The sequence below is a fragment of the Pieris rapae genome, chromosome 19, assembly GCF_905147795.1.
Source record: "Pieris rapae chromosome 19, ilPieRapa1.1, whole genome shotgun sequence".
NCBI classification, from domain to species: domain Eukaryota; kingdom Metazoa; phylum Arthropoda; class Insecta; order Lepidoptera; family Pieridae; genus Pieris; species Pieris rapae.
In genome coordinates, this window is record NC_059527.1 from 7,733,091 (window position 1) to 7,748,520 (window position 15,430).

Below are 15,430 nucleotides of genomic sequence, written 5' to 3' on the forward strand. Positions count from 1 at the left end.
GTACAGGGGGCAAACGGGCAGGTATTATTATTATTATTTATTGGTATTAAAACTTGTTTCTCTTTCTTACTAAGACCCAAACAAGACTAAAAAGTACGAATATATTGAATCACATTGAACTTTGTATTTCTTCTGTATTCTTTATACTTAAAGTCCCCGTGTCACAGTGTGTAACATCCATAACGCTGCGAATATGCTTACCAATCTTCCATTAACCTCCTAGTTTGCCATTTTATAAGGCAATTATATCAGCTAGTTTATTTAAGTATTCACTGTACCTCTTTCATAGCCTCAAAAACGCCGGTTAGATCAGTGCCGTACTCCTCTTTAGTCGCCAGACCGGCAAAGATTGCAGTCAGTATACCAGAGAAGACGCCAGGCATTCCGTGAAGGTTGTGCACTCCACATGTGTCACCAATTCCAAGCCGAGTGAGTAGTGGCTGGAAAATATAAGTATTATATTGTATTATATTGTAATAATGGTGTCACCTAGGGGTGCGAATGAAAAGACGATAAATGAATTACGTTGGCATGTCAAGTTCTTATATAAATGGGGGCAAGAATAGCTTAGAAATATTGATGACCATTTACACAAGTACACAAAGTAATCGCCTCCAATAAGTTTTGTAAAAATCTAACGTATCAATAAAATATTGCATAATATTAGTAATGTATTTGCAATAATATAGTACCAATATACATAGATAGAGTTAATATAATATTATTTATATTATGCCATTTTAATGTAACACTTACAAACCACAACTGCTTTATAGAAATAAATATAATTTAAATGAATAAAATGTTTGAAGTGAGCAAAATCCTATTCTTCAAGGTTCTTGATATTAAACTAATGTTTTATTCACAGAAGTGATGTTTTGTGAAGAAAAACAAAAGAAGTCGTTGGACCCGAGATTTCAGTAATCAAATATATATTTATACTTACTGTTAAGTATTGGTACCCAAGCACGCTGAGCAAACCAGCACCGATTCCGATAGCAATAGCACTGCCTGCCCCAATAAACATATTGCACACTGATCCTACAGCTACTCCTCCGGCCAGTGTTGAGTTCTGTATGTGCACCATGTCCAGTTTACCATGATGCTTGCTCAATGCTGAAGACATGACGAAAGTTGTTACCTAGAACGATATCAACCAATTAACTTAACTTGTGATAAACATATGGTGACATTTGGAATTATAAAACATTGTTATATTACTGTTGCAGTAAAGTAGTTAAATCAGAGAGTCAATTGAATCTCTAGACAGTTAATTAAAGATCGATATCCAATCAAGTCGCTAAAGTTCCGTCAGAAAAGTGAGTGAACGAAATATTTAACCATATACAATATAACAAGCCATGGAATTTTCAAGCTCTTAGTTCTTCACGATCACACCGAAATAACATTATCGCATCAATTTTAATACGTTTTAAAAAATCGTTCGAAATGCACTAGCAATATTAAACAGTTAATATCCTGAACATTATCTACAATATATATATAAATGCGAATAATTAAACATTTCGACTAGCCGTCTTTGCATGTCCGTCCATGGACGGAGGAGCTTAAAATGAACCAAAATTTGACATAAAAAGTTGACGAAACAACACTCGGATACCTAACGCGCATAATGAGCAAGGAGAGTCTCAAATTCGAGGAACAGCTGGTTTCCTATGACCACAGCATTAAACTAATGCTAATGAACCAACTAACATGAATTTTTAACAAGAAATATATTAAAATTGTATTTATAAATTATAATTAAGATATTCATACAGTCTAGTAAATATTTAATATACTTTTAGATAAAATTGTTATACTAAACCTAATTAATGGATCTAATTAATGAATCACTCGGGATAACAGCTAAATAAAAACAAAAAAAACATTCTACAAAGAACGAATGAAAATGTTATTCGCTTCTTTCTTACTTAAAAGGATAATGAAATGTAGTTTAATTAATAAGTTTTTTTAGAAAATAATGTTGATGTTTTTGCATTGTTAAATATTAAGTCTAGGATAATGTAATAAGTTAAACGTATTTCAGGAGAATTATTTATGAGTAAGCATTGAATGAAACACCATTAATAGCATAATAATAACACAATACATAATTTTCCAATACGTAATTATCGTCTGTAAGAGATCGCTTTGTAATTGGCCGTGCATTGTCGTTATCAACGAATAAAGAACTGATATCACTATATATAGTGCAGTGTAGTTTGAGTGCGCGAATTTCATTCACTAGGTCGCAGATTCGAACCCTGGCAGTCCACAAATTTTTCATTTCATTTCAAAAACACGAAACCAAAGTTGTAGTGCCACAGGTTTCTTTTGATATATTATCCAAACCATTTTTATAGTTAATCATAATATTTTAACATTGTTGATTGGGTATAAAACTACTAATTTTGGTTGACATAACTATAACTTTTTATTTACGATAACACACAATGAGAAAATTCGCTAGGCCGTGAACATATAAACCGTTTTTATGCTCTTCCATTTTGTATTTATTAAATGTTACATTTATCCTCCTTACTTTGAGGCTTGCGTATTTTCACGCCGCGATAATTCAGAGGCATGAATACCGTATATCAAAATCCAATACTTTTTCCATACGGAAGTCGTGTCGAGTTTTAAAAACTTAGGGAAACTTAGCCCTGACTTATCTTTTCGTGCTGCAAACTGAATCTGTGGTGAAATTATTAAAACTTTCAGCATAAGTCTAAATAACTGTGAGACGTCTGCGAGATATGTATACATCTAAATGAGATTAAAGTAAATAAAATTCGCGAATGACTACTTTATGAAAGTACCCTACAGTTAACCGATTGATTTAAGGATTTTAAATGCGTACGAAACATTTAAAAGTTGGGAACTTATAAGCGACCTTGCGTTGTGTATAGCTAGAGCTATTTTCTAATAAAAATAATAAATTACAGTAATAGAATTAGCTTAGATAATTTACTTAAAGAAAGTGTAGAGGAATTAAAGCAGATATGACTTACTGTAGCAGCTGCAAGAGACAAATACGTATTGACGACGGCCCGTTGGTACTCGCTGTTAGAATTGGTGAGTGCCGAGTTGAAAGATGGCCAGTAGATCCAGAGGAATATTGATCCTTTAAAAGATAAAAGGAATCAATATTATCAACACATGTCAAACCAATATTAACAGTAAAAAAAGTATCATCAAGATAATTCCAAGACAGCCTAAAGTAGATTGAGTGACCAAAAATATTTAGTGTCAAACAATACTATATTCAGTTGTATTGTTCTCAGTCTATATAACCATATAGACTGAGAACAATACAACTGAATATAGCACTGAACAAGATAGTTGTTAGTCTGAGTTTGGTAGTGGCAAAGTGGTAGCTTGAATTAATATCAAAGAAAAAAAACTGCATATTTCAAAAATAAATATATTAATATAATTACATAAGTTCCGCGGCAGTCTCCGAGTGCTACAACTTTTTATTTCTATATACAAACTGGTTCACTGTTCGTGTTAAATTTTACGTTTGGAAGGGAAACATGTATACAACTGGGTGCAGCTGGGTACAGACTAGCACATCTTCAATTTATGAGACATACGATACAAAACTTTATTCTTTAATCTTAAGAAATAGACCGCAAACTGGTCTTTTTAAATGATGCCATAAATACAGCAACATTACAGTTATTATCACCCTAGCCACGCAATCTTCGTATTTCATACAAAGTTGCGACGGATAAAATTTCCTTTCTATTAGTCATAACTTGTGTAATGTGTGGAAAGACCCACGAACAGAGATAAAGAAGATATTTTATACTCTTGCTCATGTATTATCCATACAAGTTGTTGGGTGTGACTTCTTACGGTATTATATATAAATAAGGAAGCGTATCGCAAAGTTTATAAATTACTAACGATCCGCCCTGCTTCTGACGGGCAAACTGAATTAATCTAATATTGGTGACCACTACAAAATCCGTAAATTACACTTGTCGCGATCAGACAGATTGACGCAGACGCAGCGGAGAACTCCTTTTAATATAATATAAAGGACATGCTGTCGCTAACACCGTAACACCCAATAAACTCCTCTAACACACACATGTTGCTGTATCTAAGCCTGTCAGCCTACATGTCTCCGGGAGGATGAGACTTCTTCTGTGTTCCGTCATTGAATTTAAAGTTGCACTCTTCTATTGTAAACAAATATACGATACAACATCAAATTTCACAACATTATTTTACCAATAAGTTCAACTTCATTAATATTTGAGGGTACATAATGCCTACCCACATTTTAGTTCACTAACTAATACGCACTTAACGGTAACACCATCTAGCTGAACGTCCGACTCGAAAGCGATAACTCCGTAAAACCTGACAAACTTTACAATTGATAGCATACGTAGATAGGGTAAAAACTACAAAAAACAAAAGTACTTTTAGTACGAAATTTAACCCAATAATACGATTTCAGAGAAATTTTTATTAAATTCAATTTGTTAAAAAAAGACAAAGTAATGGTTTTATACTTGATTTTTCTAACACCGCAAATACTGAAAATGTAAATATAACGACTAAAAAAATATTAGACACAAGACAATTCAGTGACATTATGAACCTATAATTAAATAAATAGGAAGAAACCAGCATGCCTTAGAATCAAAAAGTCGAATGCGTTGCATAAAAAAAGGTCGACCACAGAGGAAAATAAATTACGAAAAAGATCAAAAACTATAGCCCCACTGTTTAGCAAACATAGATGAAGAAAAAAACAAAGCAACGATATTCTATACTGTATTATATTCGTCCCAATATAAATGCGACCCTTAGAAGAAAAATATTTGAAGGTTCGCTCATATTTTGCTTATTTGAAATCAATTTCATATTGGGAATGTGTACACACAAAAACTCCTCGACGAACTATTCTAATAATTTATAAACAAAACTTAGCTTATAATATCTTAATATGTCGTTTTTAATTGTATATAATATGCATGCCCGTTGTCATTATGACGTACGGGATTTATAAATAAAAGATGTTCTTGTTTTTTTTATAGAACAGGGGGCAAACAGGCAGGAGACTGATGTTAAGTGATACTGCCGCACATGGACACTCACAATGCTCGCGAGTACGTTGCCGGCCTTTTAAGAATTTATACGCTCTTTTCTTGAAGGACACTAAGTCGAATTGGTTCGAAATACTTCAATGGGAAGTTGGTTCCACAAGTTTGTTAACGTTTGTTTTTAAAATGAAATTATGTCATGCACGTTATATACCTACATTTTATCATAAGTTAAACATGCTTTACAATCCTTAATAATGTATTATACACGACGAAGCAAGCAATTACGAAAAACAATAGCCGTCTACAAATAAAAGCTCAACGTAAAGTAACGTGCTTGGCCAAGATTCTACTTTACAAGATTTTTTCTTACATCCATCTTGTGTGTTGTATAAGGTGTTTCATAATTTCTTTTTGAAGTGAAACTTCTTAAGAATCGTTGTGATTTCAAACCAGTTGCAACGGAAAAGCGACAGTAAAAAGAGATAGAAACATAAATTCATATGATTTAACGTGGGAGTAAATGAGAGAGGAGGCATTATACAGCCTCTATTTACTGCCGCTTTTTCATTTTAGTTTTTGCCAAATTAAAGATTTATATTAAACTTATAAATTAGAATGTATTATTAAAATATACTGTTTTTAAAGAAAAGTTTAATACATTTAGATAGTAAAAAATGTTTAATTTATGTATGATTAATTATAAAAACTTTATTTTTGAAGGTTTCACTTCTACCACGTGTGAATTGCACATATGTTTTTGTTTTAAAACACTTTCAACTCATGTATCCTACAAAATATAAATTTTATAATATCCTATATTATATATATATATATATATATAATATCCTATATTATATATATATATATATATATATATATATATATATATATATATATATATATATATATATATATATATATATGTATATATTTATTAAATATATATTTTATATATCCTTTCCGTACGTTAATTATTTAAACAATTTATTCCCAATAAGTCATTTTTAGAAACGTCAATAAGACTAAAATACATACCAATCATAGCCGTTACATCCGAATTATAGCTCGCACCATTCAGGTCGACCACATTTTCCGCAGCTTCAGATTTTGTTTTCTTCCCTTTCAAAGCCAAGCTCACACCGAGGCCAAAATAAGCCCCAAACGCATGAATTGCAATTGATCCACCGACGTCAGCTGCCTTTAGGGAAAATTGTTGTGAATGTATGTGATCCATCAAACCAAAAAATTGTAACATATGGAAGGGGTTTAAAAAATATTATAAAGTTGGTACAATAATACATAATCATTAAATAGTTGGTGGTTAAACCCTTGGTTTTAAATACTGTGATTGTGTTTCAATGTAATGTTAGTCCCGATTTATATCTAGAACCGCAATTAAATTTGCGTATTATTCCCACGAGAATGTAAGTGCGCGCTCCTATAGCACCATGCATCCTGCTGAAAGAGGACAAATCTTTGTTCCTAATTTATTATTACTTAAGATGTAATATGGAAAATGGGGTAATGGTTACAGCTTCTTACAAACATTGTGTAAAACAAAAAAATTGGCGATTAAAAAAGAGTGGCGGAGTTTTTTGCCAATTCTTCTCTTCCATTCTACTCCCTTGATTTGAGAACTATATTATATGTAAAATTAGAAGATTTAATATTTATTTCTTTTTTCACATTAATTGCGTTACCTATATGAATAAATTATTTTGTAAAAATTCAAACCCTTGCATAAAATGGAATGACTTAGACCCAAAATTGACGGCGTGTGTCAGGCACAGCTTATTACTAACTAGCCGATAATAGGCAATACAAACACAATATATTACCTGTCACACAAAATTAACATACAATGTGTGGTATATACGAGACAACATAGTTTAACCAGGAAGGAATTTTCCGAAATAAAAAGGATAACTAGAATGCCGAATTATTCGATAGGCAACCTCCGGAAGAAAAGAGGAATTGTGATTGTTAACACGTGATCGCTTGGACGTTCACCAACTAGATGGACCGATAAGTGAGAGTGCCCATGGGCAGTATCACTTAATACCAGATACTTTAAGAAGTCTGGTATTAAGTTACCAGATAAATGACTAGATACTGTAAGTAGTTGCCGCAGAGCCGAAGAATAATTTATGCAATTAATCATCATTAAATATGTTCTCAATAGGTTGAAACTAAAGACGTAATTCTCTGCCTTATAATTAATCAAGTCTGCTATTAACTAATCAGACATTAGGACAGTCTTTGAGTAGGAAGAGTATATTCTATATCTATATACACGATCTGTTACTATAGTTATGCCAATTAAACAAAGAGTTCCATATAAAAATATTTTAACAAACAATACAGCTTCATAGGGAATTTTTGAGGATATATTTTTAAAATCAAATATCATTTTTACCATACGCTTTCCTTTGTTCGGTGGTATACCAATGAAAGAAAAATATTATGCTCTTGTGTATACAATATACATGTACAACGTTTGCGTTCGTTAAGCCGTGTCGTTTCCAGTTTTTGCAAGAATTTTGAGGCATGTTTTTGTACCGATTATTAAGCTACTCGCATTTTCAGTTTAAATTTTAAAACGTTTAGAATATTGCCTCATCATAGTGAACTATATATAACGAATAATAATAAGAGAAATATTTAGATGTGACGCTTTCAGTATAAACTATTTTATTAGACCTGTGTTTCACGTCATAAATATATTTTATTAATAACGCAGAATATTAAATATAATAAACGATTGTGATCAATTTTTAACGCTTGATCACAATTGACTCATACTCTATCTTGTGTAAAATACAATTTAAAAAGCGTTCCATTGTCGTAAAAGGAAAATTATTTTGGTTGATAAAACGTTTGTTTTATATTAAAATCCTACAAAAAAAAACCAATTTCTTAGTAACTAACACAGTAAAACTGTACATTGCTGGGGAGAACAGAATAGAGAGGAGAGAATCTATTCCGGGATTGTGATATGTTAATAATTTCTGTATTTACTAATTACTTAGTGCAAATAATTGCTCTCTAATCTATTTACTTTAAAGACGTCCGCAACCAGCCAAAAGTTGAAGCAACCGACGGCTGTTTCAATAATAGCTATGAAAAGCAGCTGAAGTCCGCTGGCGACACCAAGAACGGCACCAAATGTGATCAAAACTGTAGCTGACATTATATCTGCCTCTGAAAATAAAGGTAAGCCATTAGTATTTAACTTTAAACAAACCGATGATTTTTTATATAGGGAGGATCATCAGATGTTAAGTGACACCGTCCATGGATGCTCTAAATACAAGAGGGCTCGCGAGTGCGTTGCCGGCTTCTGTTGAATTGGTACGCCCTTTTTTTTTATAGAACAGGGGGCAAACGGGCAGGAGGCTCACCTGATGATAAGTGATACCGCCACCCATGGACACTCTCAATGCCAGAGGGCTCGCGAGTGCGTTGCCGGCCTTTTAAAGGTCTTTTCTGGAAAGACCCTTAGGGTTCGGAAATACTTCAGATGGTTGAAGCATAATAAATCAAGATGATGAGCCGTCAAATTATCCTAGTTACCCACATTCAAGTTGGCTTCACAGAATCCTGTCTTTAAAAATAGTAAAAACATTTTACTCTGTGATACTGTTGTTATTGTCAGTTTTCAGTTGTCAAGCTTAAATAAAGATATTATTTCCGACAGGAAAAAAGTTTTACAGAAGTAAAAATAAATCTGAGAGAGACTTATTTTGAAATCGGTTCAGTTTGTTTTGCTTACAAAGAATCAAAGTATATGTGTAATTGAATTACAAATATAGGTCAAATAAAATTATGGGTGCATACATTTTTACAAAGGAATAAATAAGCAGATATTTCAGGAGAAAAACATCAAAAAACAGATTCTCAGTAATGTCACTATTACGTACCGTACGTAATCAACAAATATTTATGACAAATGTTAGTTAATTTAACTTGACATGTAACTTGGAAAATGCAATTTACGGGTTTGCTAAAGTCAAATTTGTACCAAATATCTAAGTTTAATATTACTCAGCATTAAATTTTATACTTTTGTCTTTCAGTTCAAATAATTTGACTAAGTTAATTTTATCCAAAATATCTAATACACAGGCCAGTGTTGGCCTAGTGGCGTCAGGGTACGGCTCTTATCCCTATGGTCATAGGTTCGATCCCCATTTGTGCACCAATAGACTTTCTTTTTATGTGCACATTTAACATTCACTGGAACGGTGAAGGAAAAGATCGTGAGGAAACCGGCTTGCCTTAGACCTCAAAAGTCGACAGTGTGCGTCAGGCACAGGAGGCTGATCACCTGCTTGCCTATTATATTAACAAATGATCATGAAACGGATAGAGAAACCTGAGGCCCAGAACTAAAAAGACTGTACTGCCATTAATTATTGATTTATTTTATTTTTCATCAAATGCACAGTACGAAATTAAATAGGTAATTTTTGTTTCATAAATAACGTTGAATTTGGCGTCGAATTTAATTTGAGGGATGGGACGCCGTAGTCTAATTATCTATATTGTACTGAAATTCATCTGTACGGTAGGAGCTAAATCTGCCTATTGCCACTATACTTAAAATCAAAGGATAATTGGTCTTAGTATAATTTAATATTAACACAGACAGCATATGACTAAAGAGGTAGGCAGAGACAACTGACTTCCACTTGCTACACTACTCACATATCCCATCCCCTAGTTTTACTCTTATAATATTAACCATAATAGGTCATATTGATTTCTTTTTACCTAAATGAATAAATATTTTTTTACTTTCTTTGATTTTGACAACAACATGCCTAATCTGTCCCTTTTTAAATAATCCTTCGTACTCTTAAAACCAAGCCAAGCATATAAAATAACATTTTTCAGAGATATTCCAAAGCGAAACAGAAATAAAGCAATTAGCTTGGAACTCTAACACATGGGGAACCGTATGCGGTAAGCTCGTTTGGTATTATTCAAAATTTGCTTGTTTTACCACTACCCGATTATTGAATGATAAAGGGATGAATTCAAATTGTGGTTTAAATACCAATATTCACAGTATTTAAGTTTACAAGGAATTGTTTTGTTTTCTGATTTTTTGGAACTAGTGACCCGCCCCAGCTTCGCACGGGTGCAATGCTGATGAAAAGCAGGTTTTTATTATGTATTGTTTTTTCCGTCGCTGGAAAGCTCCGATAACAAACGCGACATATACCATAAGGACATATACCATCACGGACTTTTCTGTAGACCTTTTCAATGTGTACAATACTTAGTACTTTATTTTGATAAAACTCGTAGGATTCAGCCTGCGTTTGCAATGTAAGCGGAAAAAATGTAATTATTTACGATATCACATTAGACACCTCAAAAATAACAGTACTTCTCCACTATTTAATGGATGTTATACAAATAATAGGTTTATTTGTATGAATCATTCTATGAATGAATCACCTCTTGAATCATTCTATCTATTTAAAAGCACCGCAACAAAATTCGTTGCGTAGTTTCAAAGATTTAAGCATACAAAGGGACATAGGGACAGAGAAAGCGACTTTGTTTTATACTATGTAGTGATAGTGATATGTAAGACTTCTTAATGAATGAATAGTTTAGGAAAAGGAACTTTTGTATCTTACCATGTGTCATAAGGCAACCAGACTTGCCATGTCAAAAGAGAATAGAAAAAAGCATGGTGAGTGTAACACTGAGTCAATGCAAAAGTGCAGAAGAGATAAGATTAACGACCAAAGTAGAGGACAGGTTTAAAATAAGGCAGTTAAATGGCGCAAGATAGCAGTTTGAAATGGACAAAAATTCATGAAGAATGGCAACCACGAGATGGAAAAAGGAAGTGAGGAATACAGATTAAGAGATGGGCAGACGCTATAAAGTAAATATGAGTATGAGTTTCAGAACACGCTTATAACCGAAACTGGCACATCTAATATATGCCCTTGATTTGAGAACTGGCAGTAAATGTAAAATTAGATTCATTTATTATGTATTTCACTTTTTTTGACGTTCATAAGTGTACATTATGTTACCTATATGAATAAATTATTTTTGATTTTGACTTTCACTATTAGATTATTATATATGGGTGTCAGCAAGAATTATTTTTAGAGTAGGCTAATATTTTAAGGGTTCATTTTTTTACAATTAAAAATAAATCGTGTTTAAATTACAATTAACGTTCGTAAATGATTATCATCCTGCTTACTTGAAAGTCTTAAGACACTAAATCACTTTTATCGAAAGTTGAGTACTTGATACTGTAGAATCCTGAAAGTATTCTCATATTTAGGGGCTAGCATAAAATATGAGAATATCTTAACAATATTCTTATTTCGAATAATAATGAAAATGAATATAAGGGACAGCATGATATATTTTAGATAACTTATATGGCATCTAGTCTGGCCTAGTAAGGTTTAGTTCTAAGAAAAATTATTTGAAATATATTCATGTTGCCTAACTATCAATTGGGTTCAAAGAAGGTTCTTTTTTTTTCGCTAGAAATTTCATTCCCTTTGTGAAAAGTTTTAGGTATTAGGTATTAGTTGTAGGACAGTAATGTCCATCGTGATAAGAAACTATTTAAAAATAAGTTATATAACTTATATATACGTATAAAATTTAAATTATAGTCATGTAACTTATATACGTTAAAAAATATTAGTTGCTAACAGTAATATGTACAATATTTTTTACTTAAACGCAGGTAGGTCGCATCTATGGTACAACACGTTGTTTGACTAATGAACAGTATTAATTTCTTTTGGACGCTCCATCACTCATATAAATAAATGCTAGAATTTACTTTTATTTTTATTTATTTATTTATTGTATAAATAATCTTAAATAGTAGAAGTTTGTATGGTGGAAACATAAACTGGACACAGTTTTTCTGTCCACCAGGACGTCGAAAATATTTAGTTAATTATAATTAACTTATAATAAAGTGACATAATATACAACAAAACACCTTTACCCTCAAAAATTGCACAAACAACGCACTAAAACAATCGAAACACCTCCGCGTCATACATAGCCGATGCAAGAAACCCGTTCTTGACGAGAATTCTTAATCGACTACAGGATGACTAATATTCAAATATGAATTAAATGACGAAGTCTGATTTTTGTTATGCGTAATTTATAATTGTTTGCTTTATGTAATAATTTTTTAATTTAAATTTAATATTGTTTCTAGATAATCTTTTTTAATGTTTTGTAAATACATACTTATTATATTAATTAATCATCAATCAATTGCAATAAGGAAATAATAGAAGTAACCAGATAAGTCATAGACTTAGATATCTTTTAATTTTTTTAAAACTTTTAAAACTTACCCAATAGCAATTTTTTTGTTAAGTATATTGTGTTGTCCTTCATATGATAAAATGATTGGCAGAGTAAAGCCCATTGTATGACGAGCGCTGCAAGGAACCAATTAAATCCAAGGGCACTGTAGGAGTATTTCTTCAAAAATGTCATAAGGAAACCGAAACCGATGAATATCATCACATGAGTGTCTTCAAAACCTGGAAAAATATTCAATTTATAATATATATAGCGTTTAATCTCCTGCATCATACCAGATACACATCCTCAAGTACATACCCTCACTCACACCATCACATAACAGCCAAATCAGGCATTAATTAGTTAAAGGTATAGAAATGTTCTATTGATTTTTCCTTTGTAAATTAACTTTTTTGTAAGTGATACATCTGTAGCTATATGTTTAGTATTTATCGTAGGCAAGGTTTTTTTTATAGAACAAACGAGGGTCACCTGATGTTAAGTGATACCGCCGCCCATGGACACTAAGGCACAGTAAGGCATTCAACCCACTATTTATCATGACCACAATATACGTAACATATATATTTATCCAGCCGTTAGAAGCCAGTGCTATTATGTGCTATATGTATTAAACAGATGTATTTGCCATGACTTAGGGTTCTTCAAGAAAATGGCGTACCAATTCTTAAAAGACTGTTGACGCACTGTTGACCCTTGTGGCAATGTGAGTGTCCATGGGCGGCGGTACCATCTAACATCAGAGGAGCCTTCTACCAATTTGCTTCCTATTAGATAAAAAAATACGCCAATCTACTATGCATTCGTGTATTCGCACATAACACTCTGGACAAATTCCAAATTACATTTTAAATTTCTTGATAAGCTTTAGTATGGTCACATTTTGTACTTAAGTATAAAATTTCCACTGTTTTTAAAAGTGAAACATTATTAAGGCTAACGTCATTTAGGTATTTAATGATAATACGTAACAAATTGTTTTGTTAGTACCTATAATATGTTAACAAATTTAAATTTATTTTTAAACCTAAAACGTTAGCAATGGTGTTACATGTCCAATGTATAAATTGTTTGACACTGATATAGAACTATGGGAATAAAAGTTGCAGGAGCGAACTTAAAAGATATAATGATAAAAAATAGGTTAAGAGGCATAATTCTGGAATTTTCTGTACATATTATACAAACAAATTGAAAAGTTTAAGTTTAATTATATTATTATATTACTTCGTTTTACGGACAAATAAAACAGATCCAAAATGTTTAAATAAGTCTTTTCAGATTCTATTTAAGATATAGTTCAGTAATAAAACTGGGTTAATATGGCAATAATTTAAATTATAATACCAATAGTATCTTTCAACTTGCATATCATTGAAAAGCACGAAACTGCGAGTAATTAGTTTAAATTCGCGTTTACATCCAAAAAAAATACATGAATACAAACACATTTAACGTTGTATTTATTTACACACACATACACAAAGTAAACCTTTGATCGGATACGAAAAATATTAAATGAAAAATTGCTCTCGAAATCGTACACTGATGGTTAATGCGCCTCCGGGGTATGATAAAAAAAATTATTCACGTGAAAGCATCATCTACACGTTTTTAAAATCATTGCCCATCGCTTTGAGGTATAAATCCTTTACCATAAAAATATAACATAACATATTATTGTTATTTTGCCTGCCCAGTCTTGTTCTTTCCTGGCTTTAAAGGTTTAATTATTTAACACTTCATAAATATGAAGCTAATATTAACTCTGTAAAAATAATATATATATTTTTTTGAATTTTTCGTTGCATTACATAAAAGGAAAAAAAAAGTTAAACATAATTTAATGAAAAGCAACTGGCGGCCTTATAGGCCTGGCGCTTAAGAGCGATAAGGCCGCGAGTTGCTTATTATATATATCATATATTAATCTTATAGATTATAAAAAAATGCACTTCTAAAGCTAATATATTCTTATTTATACTTAGTGCCTTTGTTAAATGTAGGGCAAATATCTCTCACGATCTTTTAAATTGCCAAATATTTGGTTTAACAAGCTTGTAAAGATACCTTAAATATCACCTAAAGTAAAACAAATTATGTACTAATAAGTAACTATAATTGTTTCAAGTGGATATGCGATACGTAATTGATCAAGGAATATCTCAAAGTTACAAAACCTCTTTAAACTTTACCTGAAAGGAATCTGTTCTGCAATATTGTTTATTATATATAACTGTGTATTTATACAAACTAATAACCTCGTTTCATCTATAATATACAGTGTTCTATATATAATTCTAAATAAGGTCGGATTTTTTGGGACAAGCAATTGTCCTAATATTTCAGTAAATTTACAATAATATATTGAATAAAAGATTTAAACCTTTCTCTGGAATCACACGATGACAATAGAAAATTCATTCGTATTTGAGTTTCGTATTCATTATTTAATAATACGCATATTAAGTAAAAAACCTTCTAAAATCTGTTCCAAAAACAAATAAAACCTGTCTGTTGCGGCTCGAAATAAAAAATTCATTTCAGCCAAAATCATCAGCAAATCAGATTTTCGCACGTCTGTCTCAAAAGAATGCTTCGAATGGCCCAAGTGTAAATATAACTTTTATTTTCTTGATTTTTCCCGTCGTATTCACATTTTATATTTTCTATAATATATTAGACCTATTTTTTCTATAAGGCATTTTTTCTTATAACAATATCCTAAACTGTGATTCTTAGAAAAAACATGCGCTCAGCAACTGCTCTATCATCACCAATAAGCGATGATGAGTTCCCAGTTTGCTGCGACCACTTATGTTACGATCTTTTGTAACTCTTATGACTATTGTTATGAATTTTAAACCCCTTATTGGCTTAAAGTAATGGCTTAATATAAACATAAGTGAGTCAAGTACCAAACAATTACTACAGCAAACATTAACTTGTAACACAATCTGACTACATTACTGGATTTAGTTCCAAAGTTGAACTGTTCATACGATTAATAGGCAAAT

The 15,430-nt window shown here is 31.7% G+C and overlaps 1 protein-coding gene across 2 annotated transcripts in view; it reads right to left on the reverse strand.

Moving 5' to 3' along the window:
- Nucleotides 1-15,430, reverse strand: part of LOC111003967 (ammonium transporter Rh type B-B) — a 44,905-nt gene that overhangs the window by 13,901 nt on the left and 15,574 nt on the right. For both annotated transcript variants that reach the window (XM_022274771.2, XM_022274779.2), the window contains exons 3-8: nucleotides 12,440-12,631; nucleotides 8,128-8,270; nucleotides 6,105-6,267; nucleotides 3,015-3,127; nucleotides 947-1,141; nucleotides 279-440 (exon numbers count right to left, since the gene is read on the reverse strand). In XM_022274771.2, coding sequence (XP_022130463.1) covers nucleotides 279-440; nucleotides 947-1,141; nucleotides 3,015-3,127; nucleotides 6,105-6,267; nucleotides 8,128-8,270; nucleotides 12,440-12,631 — 968 coding nt within the window. The remainder of the gene's footprint in view (nucleotides 1-278; nucleotides 441-946; nucleotides 1,142-3,014; nucleotides 3,128-6,104; nucleotides 6,268-8,127; nucleotides 8,271-12,439; nucleotides 12,632-15,430) is intronic.